At 45.1% G+C, this 18,589-nt stretch overlaps 1 protein-coding gene across 1 annotated transcript in view; it reads left to right on the top strand.

Moving 5' to 3' along the window:
• The first annotated feature begins 1,716 nt into the window (after positions 1–1,716).
• Il20rb (interleukin 20 receptor subunit beta) overlaps positions 1,717–18,589 on the top strand; it is a 28,288-nt gene continuing 11,415 nt past the window's right edge. Inside the window, exons 1-3 of the mRNA XM_048417521.3 lie at positions 1,717–1,976; positions 12,568–12,694; positions 14,093–14,277. Coding sequence (XP_048273478.2) covers positions 1,937–1,976; positions 12,568–12,694; positions 14,093–14,277 — 352 coding nt within the window. The 5' untranslated portion in view covers positions 1,717–1,936. The remainder of the gene's footprint in view (positions 1,977–12,567; positions 12,695–14,092; positions 14,278–18,589) is intronic.

Here is an 18,589-nt window from a genome sequence, read left to right as displayed (position 1 = left end):
CAGCCAATCGCCGCTGAGTTACCAGCCCATTGGGGCGTGGTCTCTCCCTTTAAAAAAAGCAGCGGCTGTCCTCCACTCTCCTTTTGTCTTCCGGCTCCGTTTCCGGCCCCTGGACTCCTTTCCTGTTCGCGCTGAGGGGCTGTTGTCTGGGACGGTAATCTGTAAGTTTTTTCCCCTTTGAATAAATAACCATTCTATTAATCATAATTCCAAACTGGTGTGGGATTGTCTGTGACTTACGCCTTCACTGATGCCTGGCAGAGCCTCCTCTTGTCTGTCGCTTTGCTTTCTCAGAAACCTTTCAAGTCTGAAATGTAGAGAATGCCACCATCATATTGGCGTTTGAAACCCTGCCCTTGATACTCACTGCTCTCAGGATAAACTGGAAGCCACTCAGAAAACACTGTGAGCTCTCCAGACCCTTGTTTCTGTATGCCTTGCCAAGTCTTCTCATTCCAGCCTTGCTCACTCTGTCTAAAAAATGTAGGATTTTTCTCCTGAGTTCAATACTCTGCCATTCTCCTCCATAGGAAGCCTTCTAGAATCCCTTAAGGTGGATTGGGTGTTACTCGTTAGTACCCCAGTATCCCTAGTGGTTCCTCCATTGTATTCAATATTGCCCCGTGATTATTTCTGTATGCATCTTCATTAGTTGGGAAAGGATAAGAACTTATTGAGTTCCCAGATTTCACACATAGTAAACTCCTGGGGAATGTTGGATGAATCAATGAATGACTGACCCAAAATTATCTTGCAAATAAGCTAAGAAACTAGAACTAAAATATGTTCAAAAATCAATGTGCATTCTCAAACCAATGCTCACTTTACCATTATAATTTGTGTATTGGGGTTTTTTAAGTCCTCAAGGAGTTGAAGTTTACTGGATTTTGTTTCAAAGTTTTAAAAATTGGTTTTAACTTTCAGTAGTGAATTCTTGATTCAATAATCAAATTTAAAAGATTAGATAAAGAATCTTATTCATGTTTTCCTAGTTCTTCTACCACAAAGTGCCAATCTTGTTAGCATATTGTGTCCTAGATTTTCTTTTTTGCAGACTTGCAAATATAAAACTATTATTGTCTACGTTTTGACTTTTAAAATGGTATTTAAAATTGAGGCCACAGAACTTGGCAGTGATGGCACACTCTTTTAATTCTAGCACTTAATCACTGTGAGAGGCCCAGCCTGGTCTACAGAGTGTGTTAGGACAGCCAGGACTACAAAGAGAAACTCTGTCTCAAAAAAAAAAAAAAAAAAAAAAGAACAGAAAAGAAAAAAGAAAGAAAGAAAAAAACCACCTGAGGCAACAGCTGTGGGTTGTAGCTTAGTGGCGGAGTGCTTGTGTAGCTTGCACAAAGCCCTAGGTTCAACCCCTAGCACTAGAGAACAGCAGTAATAGTAATCATTTTACTTCTCTACTTTCCCAGAAGTATGTATTAGCAAACAGAGCTAATTAGCACCCAGCTTCAATGAATGGGCAGAGAGGCACTTGGCAGAGGATGCTCTTTGATGAGTAGGGAAAATAATCCTCGATGTTCACTGTCTTCTGGGAAGAACCAGGGCCCTCCACAACTGAGTCTGTCTGCCCAGATGTCTCCCTCGGGCAGATGTCTCAAGCTCCCCACTTATCATTTCTCTGGAACTCTCACAGGCCGCTCCCCCTTGATGCAATAGCTGGGTTTGGGCAGAAAGGGTGCTGCAGAGTACGCCCATTCTGAGCATTTGGGCCAGCTCCTCTTTCCAGAACAATTCAAGCTCCATTGAAGCTCTGACCTCAGCACCAACATCTGCTTCCTGAAGCAAGATGGCAAGGATGGACAGAAAACTTCACTCTGGAAGGAAGCAATGACTTTGGTCACACTAAGTTTGCCAGAGACCCTCACCCCAGACACAGGCCGGCACAGTGGTTCTGCAAGGAGTCTGGACAAGTCTTGTCATGTGGCTTTTCTGCAGCTTGATCTCCTGTTTTCTCACAGGTAATAAAGAATTTAAATACATCTGAGGTTGGGCCTTGAATACAGGTTAAGAAGGTGACAATACTTTCCTAGGTTTGGGGTTGAATTAAAATGTTTTTGGTTTGGTTTGATTTAGTTTTTGGTGTTTTGCTTGTTTGTTTCTTTGAGACAGGTTTTTCTCTGTGTAACAGTCTTGGCTGTCCTGGACCGCTCTTTGTAGACCAGGCTGGCTTTGAGTTCACAGAGATCCACCTGCCCTCTGCCTTCCCAGTGCTGGGTCTAAAGGAGTGCACCACTGCCCAGCATAAAATGCTTTTTAAAACTTTTTTATCTCCATCTTCCACATCTTAAATGCCTGCATTCTATTTGTAAAATTTCCTAATATCCCCAGACATCTAGAAAGATGTCATCAAGATAGTTTACAGAGTTCTATGCACTTTGCTGTTTATTTCATTTGGTATTTTTAGAGTTAAAGTATAGTTATTGCGATCATTTTTCATGTGGCACTTAAAATGATTAAAAATTCTGACAAGCATATAATTTATAAGCTTCATATTGGGTATAAGACTTATAAAATTAGATTTTTCTTGATCCTCACAGAAAAAGGTACTTCACACAATTTATAAAAAGATTTGATTTGGGCCTTTTCTCTGCCAGTGAGGTTATGCAATTTTCTGTTCTACTCCTGACTCCTTTTAATTACCTCCTTCATTGTTGCCAAACTGCAGTTCCTTACCTGTTAATGCTTCTTCAAGTCAAACTGCATTTAAGAGAGATTTCTAGTTTTACTACTCCAAGGTATTGGTTACTTTGTGGTGTCAGTGGGAGCCTTGAGTACTTCAGCAACAAATCAAAACTAAGACAACTTGGAAACGTTTAGCCTTCGTGGAAACGGATGGTATTCCCGGCCCCCAAACTTTCACAGCTCCAAACGTTCAGCAAACGATGTTCAACTTCTGCTCACTTCTCATTTGTCATCTGTGTCTTCAGGGCTCTCCCTGTATTATTTGAGCCTATTTCTCCCTACTTTTAGGAATAAGTTTGGATTGCAGGCCCCCTGATGTCTTTACAGATGCTACATTCTGTCCTTGCTTTCTTGCCTTAACCTGTGTTGTTATGATTCTCCAACAGGGGCTGATGCGCTGGTTCAGTAGGTATAGGTACTTGTTGCTGAGTCTGATGAACTGAGCTCAATCCTCAGAACACAGGTGGTGGAAGGAGAGAACCAGCTGCCTCAAGTTGTCCTCCGACCTTCACACACTTTCTGTGGCAAATGTGCTGTGTCACACCTGCTCTCACCCTGAGTCCTTTCTCTCTCTCATTCTGTGTGTCTGTGTCTGTGTCTTTGTCTGTCAGTCTGTCTGTTAATTACTCTGGTCTTTTGGTAATATGAATGGTAGTGTCAAAGAATAATTGCTTTAGTTAAGGTTGCCTCCAAGTAATTGTGAGCATTTGCTCAAGACTGTGTAGGTGAACTTGGCAAGCACAGAATGAGCTTCTGTTGCTTACTAGATCACTGGGAAGATAAGTAAAGGTATCTTACTTTGTCCCTTCCAAGGACAAATAATAATTACTAATTATTATATACTAAGAATAACAATGACAGCCACAACTGCCCCCCCGCCCGCACGTCTCACTTCTTTTTCCTTTCCTTTCCTTTCTTTTCCTTTCCTTTCCTTTCCTTTCCTTTCCTTTCCTTTCCTTTCCTTTCCTTTCCTTTCCTTTCCTTTCCTTTCCTTTCCTTCCCTTCCCTTCCCTTCCCTTCCCTTCCCTTTCCCTTTCCCTTTCCCTTTCCCTTTCCTTTTCCCTTTCCTTTTTCCTTTCATTCCTGAGATTGAACCTAGGACCTTATCATGCTGGGGCAATTGCTATTCTATTGAACTATATTCTCACAGCCTTTGTTCCCTGGTTTTAGGTTTTTTTTTTTTAACTTTTCATGTTTCAGATGGGGGTCTCCCTAAATTTTCTAAGCTGCTTTGAGCTTGCTCTGTAACTCAGGAAGGCCTTGAACTTACAATTCTCTGCTTCACCCTTCCAGGAAGATGGAATTGAAAGCCATTCTGAGTACATGATGCTCTAGCAATAGATGGTTTTCAGTCATTTCACATCAGTCTGCAAGGCAGGTCTGATGGTTCCCATTTCAGGGAAGGATTCAAGACTCGGGCAGTTAGGGTTTGATTCTGATTTAGCCAGCTCCAGAGTGTGTGCTTTGTCCTTCTGTATAGAAGAAGGGGAGACACGGATGCAGCTAGAAAAGGGAAAGAATTAAGGGGTGCCTTTTCCAGTGCCCTTCAAGCCTTAAAACCTTAAAGCCCGTTGGAGGAAAAGATAGTGGAAGAAGAACCAAACACTACGAGATGACCATTGGGGTCCGGACAGGAAGAGATGCAGCAGTCTCTCCCTGGAAAGTGAACCCAGTGGCTTTATGGAGGACAGTCTTCCTGCAACCTCCCTTGCACCTAAGATCTTAGGAGACATGAATCTCAGAGCAGCTAGAAGGACCAAGATGGCGGAGAGATTAGGAAACCCACAGGCCTGGGCTATTCTTCTGGGAGTCAAGATGTATGTGGCTCACTTGTTCAGTTTCCCTCAGTGTTCCTAAGTTCCTTTTGTATGGTGGGCTCTGGGCTGGGTGCTAATTAGAGATGAAGAGAGCCAGTCTCTGCTGCAGTAAATGTAAACTCTACTAGAAAATATACAGAAACCCCCAATATTGGGGACTTAACACATTTCATACTATTCTTTATCCACCAGAAGTAAATTCTAGATCAATGTCCCTGTCTCAAATGAACACTGGAGTCACTGGGGAGCTGTTACAAATATAACTGCCAAGACAGCCAGAGATTCTAAATTCATCTGGAGTACTGCTTAGGCACTGGGATTTTTGAAACTCCCTGGGTGGGGCTCTTTAGAGCAGTGGATGCTTACAGGACTGGGCAGGAAAATGCAAGATGAGACAGGAGCATCTTGTGGTAAGCAATGAAGTGCTTAAAATAGGGTGAGGGCCTAAATGTAGCTTAGTGCCTTGGGTTGGATCTTGGAATGGAAAAAGTTGTTAGTGGAAGAATTGGCAGAATCCAAATAAAGTCTGGAATTTTGTTATGGTAATTGATCCATGTTGGTTCCACAGTTATGATAACTGTATCATGGTTACATAAGATGTTAACATTGTTTGGAGCTTATATTGTCTTTGAAATTTGTAGATCTAAAGTTACTATCGACAAGGTTGAGTGTGGTGACCAGTGTGTTTAATCCCAGCACTCAGAAGCAGAGACAGGTGGAGCTCTGATTTTGAGGCCAGCCAAGGCTACATAGATCTTGTCTCAAAAACAAACAAACAAACAAAAACAACACAAACGGTGGTGGCATACATCTTTAATCCCAGCATTTGGGAGGCAGAGGCAGTCAGATCAAGGCCAGCCTGGTCTCAGAGCTAGTTCCAGGACAGTCAGAGCTACAGACAAGTCAAACCTTGTCTCAAAAAACCAAAACCACAAAACAAAAACAACAACAACAACAAAAAATACAAAACAAAGTCAATTGACATAATTAGAATGGAAAAAAGAGTGGGAAGTGGGCAACAATGAGTCAAATGGATACAAAACTCAAACCTGAAAGAGTTTTAATAGGCCAAAGCTAAAACAACTGAGTAACAATAATAGCAGCCATAAAATGAGATCAGTACCTATGAGTCTATGCAAATTAGCAAATCTCTGAAACATAACAAATCATGGAGGAGGAATGGCTCTTCTTTACAGGAGCATCCCAATTCAGTTAAAAGAGACTCATAGCTGCAGAGATCGCTGGAAGAGACCTGCCAACACCTGCCCGAGTTAACATGAGAAATGGTGAAAAGGATTTGCATCCTCTCACATATCCCTTCCAGTGTGTTTATTAACTAGCAGGTAAATTGCAGCTTTGCAGATCAAGATTAGCATCACTGGTAATTAAACATATTGACACCACGTCCTTCTATGAGTACAAAGCAAAATATGTATTTTGCAACCAGTTGCTTGGGCTTACTCTCTTCTGACGTACGTAGAAAGAGTACACAAGGTGGAAACGAATGCCCTCAGCAAGAATGCTTGGGAGACAGTGCCTGAGCATGTTGATGTCCACTGGTGCACCTCACGGAAGAGGGCCAGGAGGAGCATATTTGGCCTTGAGTTGGCCCTGGGGACAGAGACCTTTGCTACATTAAAGCATACAGCAGTCACTCAGCCAGAGTATGCAGTCTCAGACCAGACTCTAGTCACTGTGCTCAGACTCAAAGAACAAAGCTGTATTATATGGCTTGGAGTGTGGGGAGTCATGAGTCTTACTATCAGGTTCAAGGCCAATAGCTGTTGCAGCCTATCTGGAACCAACCCCTGACCAATGCTGTCCTGAGCACCTCTCTCAGGGTGCTGTCACATAGCTGAGACCTGTCTCCAGCTAGCATGATGAAAGGGACAGCCTAAGACTGATCTCCCCTGGAAAACTAGGATGCGTGGAGGTGGGTGAGCAGCTTCATCAGCCTTTGAGAAGTTCATGAAGGATACTGAAGGAACTGAAATTGGTGCACCATCCTGTCGCTCTCAGGCATGTGTCTGAGGGACGTTCCCAAGTGTAAGATAGTGCTGTGGTAACAAAGACATTGAATAAAATGTGTAACTTCACTCTATTCCTGTGAAATCAGACAGACCCAGACTGAGAACAAAGCTATAAAACAGCCAATCAGTGCTCTTTAGAACCGTCAAGGTCATAAAAGACAAAAACAGATTGAGAACAGACTGAGACTAATTAGGTATGACAACTACATGGAGAGTCCTGGACTGGTTCCCAGGAGAAAGAAAATAAAGCATAAAAAGGGAAACTGGTAAAACTGACAAGACTGGGACTTAGTCTGTGACACGGCAATGACTGTCTGTCGTATTTTACAGTTACGCTGTCTGTGGATGCAAGGAGGGATAGCAGAGGGGATCCAGAAGCTCCCTCTGCTGCTGTGCATCTCTGAAAGTCAGATCATTTCTGGTGGAACTAACTTGTCTACTGAGTCACAGGATTGCTTCATGTTTGCAGCACTGTGTCCCTTCCGGAGGCTCTCAGGGTCTAGCTGTTTCCTGGCCATCCCAAGCCACTAGAGGCTCCTGGGTTCCTTGCTCATAACCCCCTCTCATTACCTGCCTGTTCCCCTTTGTTTACCCATTCACCTATTGGAAGACACTTGGGGTAATCCAAGTTCAATTTTAAACTTTCATATTCAGATCTTATGTGGCAGAAGTTTCCGTTTCTCTAGGCTAAATGCCCAAGATCACAACTGCTAAGTCAGATAGTAATTGCATATTTAGTTTGAAAAAAAAACCTGCCAATTTTCCAGAATCAATGTGCCAATTTACAAGTCTGTTGGCAGTGTATGAGGGATCCATCTTCTCTGTCCCGTTGCCAGAATTTAGTTTTGTAATGTTAACTACACAGGAGTGCTGTTTCATTGTGGTGTTTATTTTGCATTTTCTCCTTAGCAAATGATTTAAACATCTTTATAAACAAAATATGCTTCCATGTATGGGTATTTTGGCAGCATGTGTTCCTAGTGCCCTTGGAAACTAGAGGAAGGTATTGGAGTCCCTGGAACTGGAGTTGCAATGGTTGTTAGCTGCCATGAGGGTGCTGGGAATTGAACCTGGGTCCTCTGGAAGAGCAGCAGGTGCTCTTAGCCACTGAGCCATCACACCAACTCCAATTTAAATATCTTTTCATGTGCTTATTGCTCTCTCTGTATTTCTGTAGGTGAGATTTCTCTTCATACTTTTTTATGTTATCTCTGAGTTGTTTGATGTCCTGATATTAAGATTTGAGTGTTCATTATGTATCCTAGACAGTTGTCCTTTGTGAAGTAATGGTTAAGATTCAAATTGTTATATAATATGTGAGGTTAGTTGAGGTTTATTTCCCCAGCACATACCAAACTGTTCCACTATTATTTGTTTTAAAGTTTATCCTTTCCTCTACTGACTTGCTTTGTATCTATCTTTATCAAATCAAACTTGAGCATATGTGAGTGGAGCTGTCTCTGAGGTCTTTACTTTTGCCTTTGGATCTATGTTTCTTTATCTTTCCTGATACCACAAATTGCAGTCTTAATTACTGTAATTCTTGGAGTGTATGGATTGGTTTCCCTGCTCTTACTCTAAAAATACTTTTATTATCAGGAGCAGTGAATGCCATGGCACTCATGTGGGGTCTCAGGACAGCTTTGTGGAGTTGTTTCTCTCCTCTCACTTCTGCATGGGTTCCTCACCTTTGCATAGGTTCCAGGGATCTCACCAGCTTGGACAGCAGGCCCTTTACTGTCTGAGTCATCTCATGACCTGCTCTCTTTCTGACTTGTTTTAGTTGGGTTGTGGTTTTTCTCAGTGATACAGTACATGTTTATGATATTCACAAAGTCCTGGGTTCAAATCTCAGCACCAACATATGTGTACACTCACGCAGATGCACATACACATACACCAATACATAGACCACATAGACACAGAGACAGACACAGACACACTTATAGGCACACACACGAACACACATACCACACAGACATAGACAGACAGACACAGACACAAATATACACAACATGCAGACACAGACACACAAAAACACATACATAGATACACACCACACAGACACACATACATACAGAGACAGACCCACAGAGCTTTAGTTATTCTAGTTCATAATCTTTTTTTTCTTTTAAACAATGAGACAGGATCTAATACTGTAGCAGCCTGGAACTCATTATGTAGCCTAGGCTATTTCTAGCTTAAGCTCCTACTTCAGCTGCCCGACTGCTGAGATTATGAATGTGAGTGACCATGCCTGACTATTCCATAGTCTGGGGGCGGGGAGAGCATTACTGTGAGTTTGAGAGCAGGCCAAGCTATATAATGAGTTCCAGGCCATCATTGGCTTCATAGTGAGACCCTGTCTCACAAAAAAATAAAATCATGTCATTTGAATAAAAATGGATAAAACCTGAAATCATTATGTTGAGCAGAATGATTGAGACTCAGACATGTGGTATTTTCTCTCATATGCAGAATCTAGGTTTGTTTTTATTCATTTTAAGTAATAAGACAAAGGTGGAAGGGTGGTAGAAGAAAAAGTGGACCACTAGAAGCGGGAGGGGGGAGCAGAATCGGGTAGTGTGGGTTATGATCAAGAATGTGCCATGCACATTTGAGAAGTTTTGGTTTTTGTTTTCAAGATAGGGTTTCTCTGTGTAGTCTTAGCTGTCCTGGAACTCAACTTTGTAGACCAGGCTGGCCTCAAACTCACAGAGACCCACCTGCCTCTGCCTCCTGAGTGCTGGGATTAAAGGCGTGCGCCACCACCACCCAGCAGACATTTGAGAGTTTTGTAAAGACTGTTCTTTTGTACAATAAACATAAGCTAATAACAAAATTATGAATTAAAAAAAATAAAGAAGCTACGGCTGGAAAGCCGAGAAGCCCCCTTGCGGCTGCGCCAGGTCTTTCTTCCCGGACAGAGTAAGTACATTAGGGAAGAGATGAAGGCTCATCACCAGGGTCCTGTGCTAGAAAAGAGGCAAGGTGCCATCAGCCAGGGTGTGTCAGGAGCACCCTTCTCCCTCGTGGTCATGAGGCTTGATGCCTGAGAGCCAACAGCAGGTGCCAATCTAGAGGCAGAAACCGAAAGATCCTAGATAAAGGCCCCAGCTGTCACTCTGTCTGCCATGACACTGCTAGATACCATCACTGTGACAGTAACGGCAGAGGAGCAGGTGCTTGGCACTAGAAGAGAACGTGTGAAAGGGGGAAGAAGAGCCGCAGAGGGTCCAGATGGCGCCCCGGGGCTCCCTGCAAAGCTGAGCTGCCTGAAGTTCTTAGGAGTGCAGGTGCAGACTGTGGTGCCACTGTGGGCCTATCCCGGGCACACTGTCTTTATCCATAGGAGGAGTTTCCTGTACCCCACGTGGGTTCTCCGGCTCGCAGTCTGCCCCGGGTGGAGTCTTTGAACTGTTTTGGTACCCCTCTTTGCTGGACTTTGTCCACAGTAGCCCTGAGTCACAGCTTTTCACCTGACCACTGATGCTCCATTTGACCTTGCTGGTCACAAACTAATGTGTTCTGGTGCCCAAGGATGAAGAAGCTGGCGATGGCCATGTTGAGAAACTGGCAAGAGCCTGAGTGGATTTGGCATGAAGGAGGCTCAGGTTATTCTGGTTGCATAAGATAACATAGTCCAGGGTTGAGTCAAGGCCTGAATCCAGGTCAGTCTGGCACCAAGGGTATCATGTAGACTCTATAAGGAGCTCAATAGTCAGTCAATAAATAAACTGATTGAAAGTGGACAGTAAAATTAAATAGACATTTCTAAAGTACATGATACCAATGACCAGCCGATATATGAAGCAGTGATGAGCGTTATTAATCATCCTAGCAAAATAAAACCAAAATAAGATTATCACCGCACCCCAGACTGGGAATGTACCTCAAAAGAAGAACACTTGCCTAAGGTGTATAAACCCCTGGGAGTAAATCCCCAGGACCACAGTAAAAGTGATTTTCAGTGCTCCAATGTGGGTCTCTGTCTCTATCTCCATCCATTGCCAGATGAAGGTTCTATGGTGATATGCAAGATATTCATCAGTATGGCTATGGGACAAGGCCAGTTCAGGCACCCTCTCCTCTACTGCCCAAGGAACAATCTGGGGACCTCTCTTTGGACCTGGGAACCCCTCTAGAATCAAGTCTCTTGCAAACCCTAAAATGGCTCCCTTAATTAAGATAGGTCCAAATGAGGAGCAGAAGGAGGGAGAATGTGAGCAAGGAAGTCAGGATCACAAGAGGTGCATCCACCCACTGAGACGGTGGGACTGATCTAATGGGAGCTCACCAAGGCCAGCTGGACTGGGAGTGATGGAGCATGTGATCAAAATGGACACTCTGAATGTGGCTGGCAATGAAGGCTGACTGAGAAGCCAAGGACAATGGCATTGGGTTTTTATTCTACTGCATGGACTGACTTTGTGGGAGCCTGGTTTGTTTGGATGCTCACCTTTATAGACCTGGATGGAGCGGGGAGGACCTTGGACTTCCCACGGAGCAGGGAACCCTACTGCTCTTAAGACTAGAGGAGGGGGGAGGTGGCGAGGGGGAGGGAAAAGGGAGGCGGGGAAGAGGTGGAAATTTTTAATAAATAAATAAATTAATTTTAAAAAGTGATTTTCATTAAAAACTTAAAAATAACAAGCCAAATGCTGGTACACACTATTACTGAGAACATAAGCTATTATAATCCTTATGGAAAACAGTGTGGAGCTTCCTCAAAAAGTCCAAAGTGCAACCACCATTCGATTTGTCTACTCCACCACTGGTTATATAATACATCCAAAGAAAAATTAAATAGCTATGTTGAGACATCTGCTGCACTGTTTACAGAAGCCAAGATTTGGAAATAACCTAAATGTCCATCAGCTGATAAATATCCCATACAATGGGATATTGTTCAGCCATAAAAGGCAGACGTGGGCGATTTGGAAGATATTATGTTAAATGAAATAAACAAGGCACAGACAGATAAATATTGCAAGTCTCACGCCTAGGTGGAATGTCAAAGAGTTGACCTCGTGTGTTTGGAATGGAATGACAGTGGTAACCAGAGGCTGGGGAGGAGTGTGAGTACAGAGAGAGGACAGGGCAAAGACTGGTTAACAACTACTAAGTTACAGTGAGATAGCAGAGCTTATTCTGGTGTCCTATTGCATAGAAGACTAACTAGAGAGGAAAAAAATCGTATTTCAAAAGGCCCAGAACATAGGATACTTGAAGGCTTTGAATTAAAAAGAAATAATAAATGTTTGAGATACATAGGCTTGCCTTCATTTGAAATAACACATTACATACATGTGCCAAAACACCATATAGCTACCCATAAATGTAACAGGTACATGTTTTTTATGTTCATTAAAATAAAAAGAGCCAGTGAGATGGCTCACCCAATAAAGATGTTTTCATGAAAACCTGATGGCCCAAGTTTGAACCTGGTTCCCATTGGTGGAAGGAGAGGATCCTAAAGGCACCCATATATACACCAAGGCATATGTACATTCACACTCACACACATACTTATCATAGATACACACTAAAGTAAAATCATAAAAACATATCCATGAACAAATAACATGCTCTGCTTTGTTTGTTTGTTCATATAGTGGGGGAAATAATGGTTCTTAAACTCAGTAGGGTCATGAAAAGCCAGGCATAGAGGTGAACACCTTTAATCTCAGCATTTAGGAGGCAGAGGCAGGAGCATCTCTGAGTTCGAGGCCAGCCCGGTCTACAGAGAGAATTTCAGGACAGCCAGGGCTGCACAGAGAAACCCTGCCTCAAAAATCCAAAAAAAAAAAAAAAAAGTTAATGGGATAGTTCTGTAGCAATCTAGCAATGCCCTATACAGAATATGAGCATTATTCTCTAAAGCGGAGCTGTAATTACTACAGATATGCCCTGCTGCCACAGAGGCAAAGCTAAACCAGGGAGGGTAAGACCTAGCACTTGGACAGATGAGGAATCTGAAGCTGCGCCCCCTCTCACTGTCTCTCTTAATTCTGTCCCAGGCGGAGTGGCCCTTCTGCCTGCCCCGCAGAACTTAACTGTGCTGTCAACCAACATGAAGCATCTCCTGACATGGAGTCCAGTGGCCCAGCCTAGGGAAACAGTGTCCTATTCTGTGGAGTACCAAGGGTGAGTGTGAGTGGGTGTGGAGGGACATTTTGTTGTGCCTGTTTTCAACAGCAAGCCAACTGTCTGGTGAGTTTGGGGCTGACCTGCAACCTGCAGAACCACTCCCTTTGGGGTATAGGAGGTCACCGTTTTCTTGACTCTGTGTGTATATCTAGAAGCCAAGTAAGTCTTGACCCTAAAGTTCAGCTGGCCCAGGGGTGAACCTGATTCGTTTTCCCCAGCTGTCCTGGCTCTAGCGGTCCCTGAGAAGTGACTGGCAGAGTTGGTGCTCAACATATTTCATTAGCAATGAGCACAAACCGAGTCCTGCATGTGTAGTCATTCTTCTAGGCCCCGGGGAGGATACAGAGGTGCACACTTCTAGATACAGGGAAGTTAGCTTCTAGAGCATCATTTCTCAATCTGTGGGTTGTGACCCCTTGGCTCACATATCAGATATTTACGGTAAGATTCATAACAGTAGCAAAATTATGATTATGAAGTAGCAACACAAAAAATTTATGGTTGGGGGCCCCACACCACGAGGAACTGTATTAAAGGGTCACAGCATCAGAAAGGTTGAGGACCACTGCTCTAGAGGAAGATACCAAGTACACTGGCTGTGTGCTCTTTAGTTTTGCAACCACTAGCTACTAGTAACTGTTTAAGTTTAAATTAAATTGAAACATGCTTTGAATTTCACTCTTCCTTGTTTACATACTCTAAAGCCACAAGGGGCCAGTGACTACCCCCACCGAACAACGGGATGCAAAGCCTTTCCATCATCAGAGAGTGACTGGGCAGCAGAGCTCTGAGCCAAACCTAGACTTTTGAGTCCCAATAGGAAGCTGTGAAGGCTGAGGCAATGGAGCTGAGTTTGCAGCTCCTTTGTCTTAGGTGGTGGCCTCTGGAGGAGGTGATATTTGTACCTTACCTGTGGAATAGCAGAGGCAGAACATTTGAGACAATGATCATCAGTCAGAGATCCAACGCAAAAAGAGATCAGCATTTCAAAGGGGAGAACCACAGGCCACTGGGTAGAAGCACCATCCTTAGCGGGTAGGATGGAAGAAGCCTAGAGCCTCGCAGGAAGCCATTAGGAACAGAAGCTTCATGGTCTGCTGTGTTTGAAGAATGGGATCTCTACAGTAGAGTGTGGAGAATGGGAAATCACAGCAAGCAAGGCATGATGGTGCCTGAAAGGAGGGTGGTGGCCACGGACAGATTCAGGCTCATGCAAAGGTTCCCGAGGAATAAACGAGAGTGGTGGTTGGGGGTAAGAAACAAGTAGAGAATCTGGAGTTGGGGAGAGGATACTTATCCTGCTGACCCCCAAAAGCAGAACGGAGGCAGTTACAGCCATCTCTGAGTCTGTCTCAGTGGGTATATGTGATTCTGTGCCTTCTTCTCCTTGACCAGGGAGTATGAGAGCCAGTACAAGATCTGGATCCCCAGCAGCCAGTGCTCACCTACCGACCGTCTGGAGTGCGATGTCACCGATGACATCGCTACCACAGTACCATATAACTTCAGGGTCAGGGCCATGCTGGGCTCACAGACTTCAGCCTGGAGCACTCTGGAGCACCCCTTTAATCGAAACTCAAGTAAGGCACACCTCCTCCCACCCTGCAGGAACTACCTTTACTTAGATGTTCAGCATGAAATCAACTAGTATACTGATAAACACAAACCACCCTCTGACATGTTTGTAAAACTGCTGACTGTCTCACGTGCTGTCTTTCTCCTTCCCCACTCTGGAAGGCAGTCCTGGCTGTCCTTGTTAGGGTCTACAGGTATGGAAGCTCTAGCCTTGACCCTGGGATTCTTACTCTGATCATGCCTCCGTAAATCTCTCCCATCTGGAGCCTCATTAACCCCATACTGCTGAGAGCAGCTTGGTTGTTTAAAAGCATCTGTATATTTAACAGCCACTAGAAACATTCCTCTCTGTGGTTGCTGGCAAATACCTTTGCTATTGCAATTATAATTGGAAAACAATTGGGAGGGAAGAGAAGGATCCAGGTAAGTGGATAACTGCGGCTGAGTGCAAGCCATGGCTAGAGTGTAAAGTGGCAAATACTTTTGCTATTGCAATTATAATTGGAAAACAATTGGGAGGGAAGAGAAGGATCCAGGTAAGTGGATAACTGTGGCTGAGTGCGCCTTTGAGATGAGGCAAGGGATGGATGGGCCGTGGCATCGAGAAGCAGCTGGCCCTATAGTGAAAGCTCGACCAAGTCAGTGGATGGGAGCAGTGGAAGAAGATGGGGTCTGGACCACATCTTTTTTACAGAACAAACACTATGGCCCCTGGTAGGAAAGAGACCTGGAGTAGGTAAGCCTGCAGGGCAGAGGAAGAACCTTCAGCTAAGCCAAGATGGATTCTGGTTTGTAGAGTAGCAGAGGGGACGATGTGTGGGGTGGTGCTACCCCTGCACTGTTGGTCCTGGGTTCTGTAAGAAAGCAGACTGAGCAAGCCTTGGGAAGCGAGCCAGGAAGTAGCACCCCTTCACGACCTTAGCATCAGCTCTCGCTCTCGGGTTCCAGGCCTGCTTGTGTTCCTGTCCTGACTTCCTTTGGTGATGAATGACAATATGAAAGTATAAGATGAATAAACCCTTTCCTTCCCAAACTTGCTTTTTGGTTATGGTATTTCATTGCAGCAACAGAAACTCTAAGACAGAGAAGTGGATGAATTCAGGAGATATAGCTGCATTTAAAATGGACCGAGCTTGGGGACCAGTTATTGGGGATGGAGTGGGAAGACAGAATCTAGTTTCTTACCTGGGTTGGTGAGAACCTAAGAGGAGAAACAGTTCTTGAGAATAGGAGACACTCTATCTATGTGTTTTTGGAGCTCAGTCTGCTGCAGCATGGCATGCTATGGATGTCTTACTGGCAACCAGAAATCAGGCCTTGGACTCTTGGAGGCGAAAGCCAACCACACAACAAAGGTTACTAGCTATCGGCCTGGAAATAGATGTGAATGTCCAGGGACTAGGTGGGGAGGATAAAGAGAATCCAGAAGAGGGTCCCAGAAAGCTCAAGGTTTCAGATGTAGGCAGAAGGCTACGAGGAAGTGGCTGGGTAGGCAGAAGGCGCAGAAGACCCCTCATAGGCTTAAGAAGGTCCCTGGGTGGGGTTTGAGAAAGTGACTGTGGTTGCAGCTGCCACACAAGGAGGCCAGGGTGGGTGGTGGAAAGGGACGGCTCCTTGTCTAAGGTGGGAGTCGGGGAGGGGCTGCTAGGAGTTTGGTGCTGGGGAAGGGCAGGACCCTCAGTGGCCCATTTTCTTCATGCGACAGAAGATCCACTTGAAGTGAGGGCTCAGTATCCAGTAATAATCAAGTTACTGAGGACAGAGGATGCTGAGTGAAAGTCAGGAGGGTTTCAGGAGGGCAAGGGATCCCAAACTGGCCCTGAGGAGTTATGAAGGTTGGTTCGAATCCAATGTGGAGCTTGAGACTGTATGCGTGCAACATTTTGCCTTATGGGATAGCTGAGGGCTGATGGAGGAGGGTTATCTGTCTGTTGTGTTATTTTCATTGGTCAATAAAGAGACTGCCTTGGCCCTTTGATAGGACAGAAAATTAGGTAGGCGGAGTAAACAGAATAGAATGCTGGGAAGAGGGCAATGGGGCAGACACCATGGAGCCAGCCACCAGGTCAGACATGCTGAATCTTTCCCGGTAAGCCACACCTCGTGGTGCTATACAGATTATTAGAAATGGGTTAATCAAGATGTGAGAGTTAGCCAGTAACTAACTCTTTAGAGATAATGGGCCAGTCAGTGCTTAAATGAATACAATTTGTGTGTTGTTATTTCTGGGACTAAGCTAGCCATGCGGGAGCCGGGTGAGGCGAAAAGCAGACCTGCCCGCAGCCCCTCACTACAGAGGGTATCATGTGAAATGCTCAACACAGTCCAGTCTTATCACAGCTCTCAACTTTTGTTAGTATTAGTAATGTTGCCCTGGGAATGCTAGAGCTGAGAGCCAGGAGCAGAGGAGGAGACCAGGACTGCAGGAATAGGATACCAGGGAGGCTTTTGTTGCCTTCCCTGCTAGGCATCTCTCCCAGGCACCAGGGAGTCGTGACTGAAGCGGCAGGACCCCAGTGCAGGCACCTGGAGGTTTACGAGCACTGGAGGACCCTCCTGCTCTTCCTCTGCCCACAGAGTTCAGGTAGCACCCAGCTCTACTTCCTCTGGCACCTGGGAGCCTGGGAATCCAGCCAAGAGCTTCACTGGGGTCTGGCAGCTCTCACTGGAAAGAAGGTCAGGTCAGATAGAGATCAGGGAGTGCCAACAGTTATTTGGGAGGGTCCGACAGTGAATCTTGTGCTTAAGAGGCCAGCATAAACAGGAAAGGGCCTTGCTGTAGGGGAAGCCGAGGTAGGAGTTTCAGGTGCTGAAGAGGGTAGGGTCTCTCGCAAGAATCCTGTGGTCTTCATGTGTGGTGGAGTCAGCGATCTAGGTGGAGTAGCTCTAAACCGCCCCTCCCTTGGTTTTTCAAGACAGGGTTTCTCTGTGAAGCTCTGACTATCCTGGAGCTCACTCTGTAGACCAGACTGGCCTTTAACTCACAAAGATCCACCTGTCTCTGCCTTCTGAGTGCTGAGATTAAAGGTGTGTGCCTCCACCACCCGGTTGGCACTGCCACTCTACCTGCCTTTTCCATAGTGGGGAAGGGGGCTCTGATTTCTCTGACACTTGAAAAAATTGTGCCTTAGTGTTCTCCCGTGGAGCTCTCTTATTCTTAAACTTCGTGAAGGCAGATATTCTTAACCTCAACTTCATGTTATAATCATATGGAACTTAAAGGCCACCCGTCTGGGGCCATTCCAGGGGTGTCTGATTTAAATGGTGTGTGAGCGCCCATCTGTTTGGAACTTCAGATTCTACCCAGGTTATTGTCCTGGGCAGCCAGAGCCGTGACTCTCTACTGCAGCGGACAGACACCTCACACAGCACAGGCTGGAAATGGAGACTGACATGGGCTTTAATTCTGGCTGTTAGCTATGTGACTCCGGGCAACTTCCTTAACATCTCTGTTCCACAGGACTAAGATTTACCTTCTGAAGTTTCTCAGTGGGTCAGGTGAGAGAAGTATAGAATGTGTAGGGCAGAGGTTTCTGCCCCAGTGCTGGGGAAAGAAAAAGAAACAAAAAATAAAATTCTCTAAACTGAAATTCAGGTCATTTTCTCTATCAAAAGGACTGGGCATTCAGAGGCCCAGATTCCAATAATAGGAGACTTAAGAATGAATGGAGGAGGCGGACCTTCTCTGTGTGTCTTACAGAGGCAGTGATGTTGTGTCTGGACTGGCTCTGTTTGCACAGGTGGCCTGACTACCAAGTCCTTTTGTCCCTTCGAGGGGCAGCTCACCAAACCCAGGGATATTTTCTCCAGTGAGGATGGCAAGGGAAAAATACTTGGCCCCCTGAATGCTCCCTCTAGGAACTGCCTTTCTTCTCCACATCCCTTGGGCCCAAATGCAAAGGGTTGTAGCCCATGGCGCATCCCCTCCTACTTTCCAAGCCAATACCAGTCATCACACTGGTCCTTCTGGTCCTTCGGTTTCTAGATTGGTATTGAGGGAGGGAAGGCAGCCTGTGTGGACCCTTCTGTTCTTGGCCTCTTGGTGGAAAAGTGTCCCCAGGAGCTGCTGGCCTCTCTGGGAACCTGCACAGTGAAGATGCTGCTTGTAATTTCTAGAACGGATCGTCTTCTGACTTGCTGACAGTTTCCATGTGAGGTGAAGAATCCGGGGTCAATACTAGAAGGGCCAAGCCACCCAAGTTGCTAATTTGCTGATGTCTGCAAGGCACCAGATACCAGTGTGTGCTGGTGCACTATGTAACAACAGGGACGCTAGGGTTGGCCCTGTCAGGTATGTCCATTCCCAAAGAGCAGAGA

Source organism: Myodes glareolus, chromosome 4, assembly GCF_982192425.1.
Source record: "Myodes glareolus chromosome 4, mMyoGla1.1, whole genome shotgun sequence".
Taxonomy (NCBI): domain Eukaryota; kingdom Metazoa; phylum Chordata; class Mammalia; order Rodentia; family Cricetidae; genus Myodes; species Myodes glareolus.
This window is presented reverse-complemented; position numbering and strand designations above follow the sequence as displayed.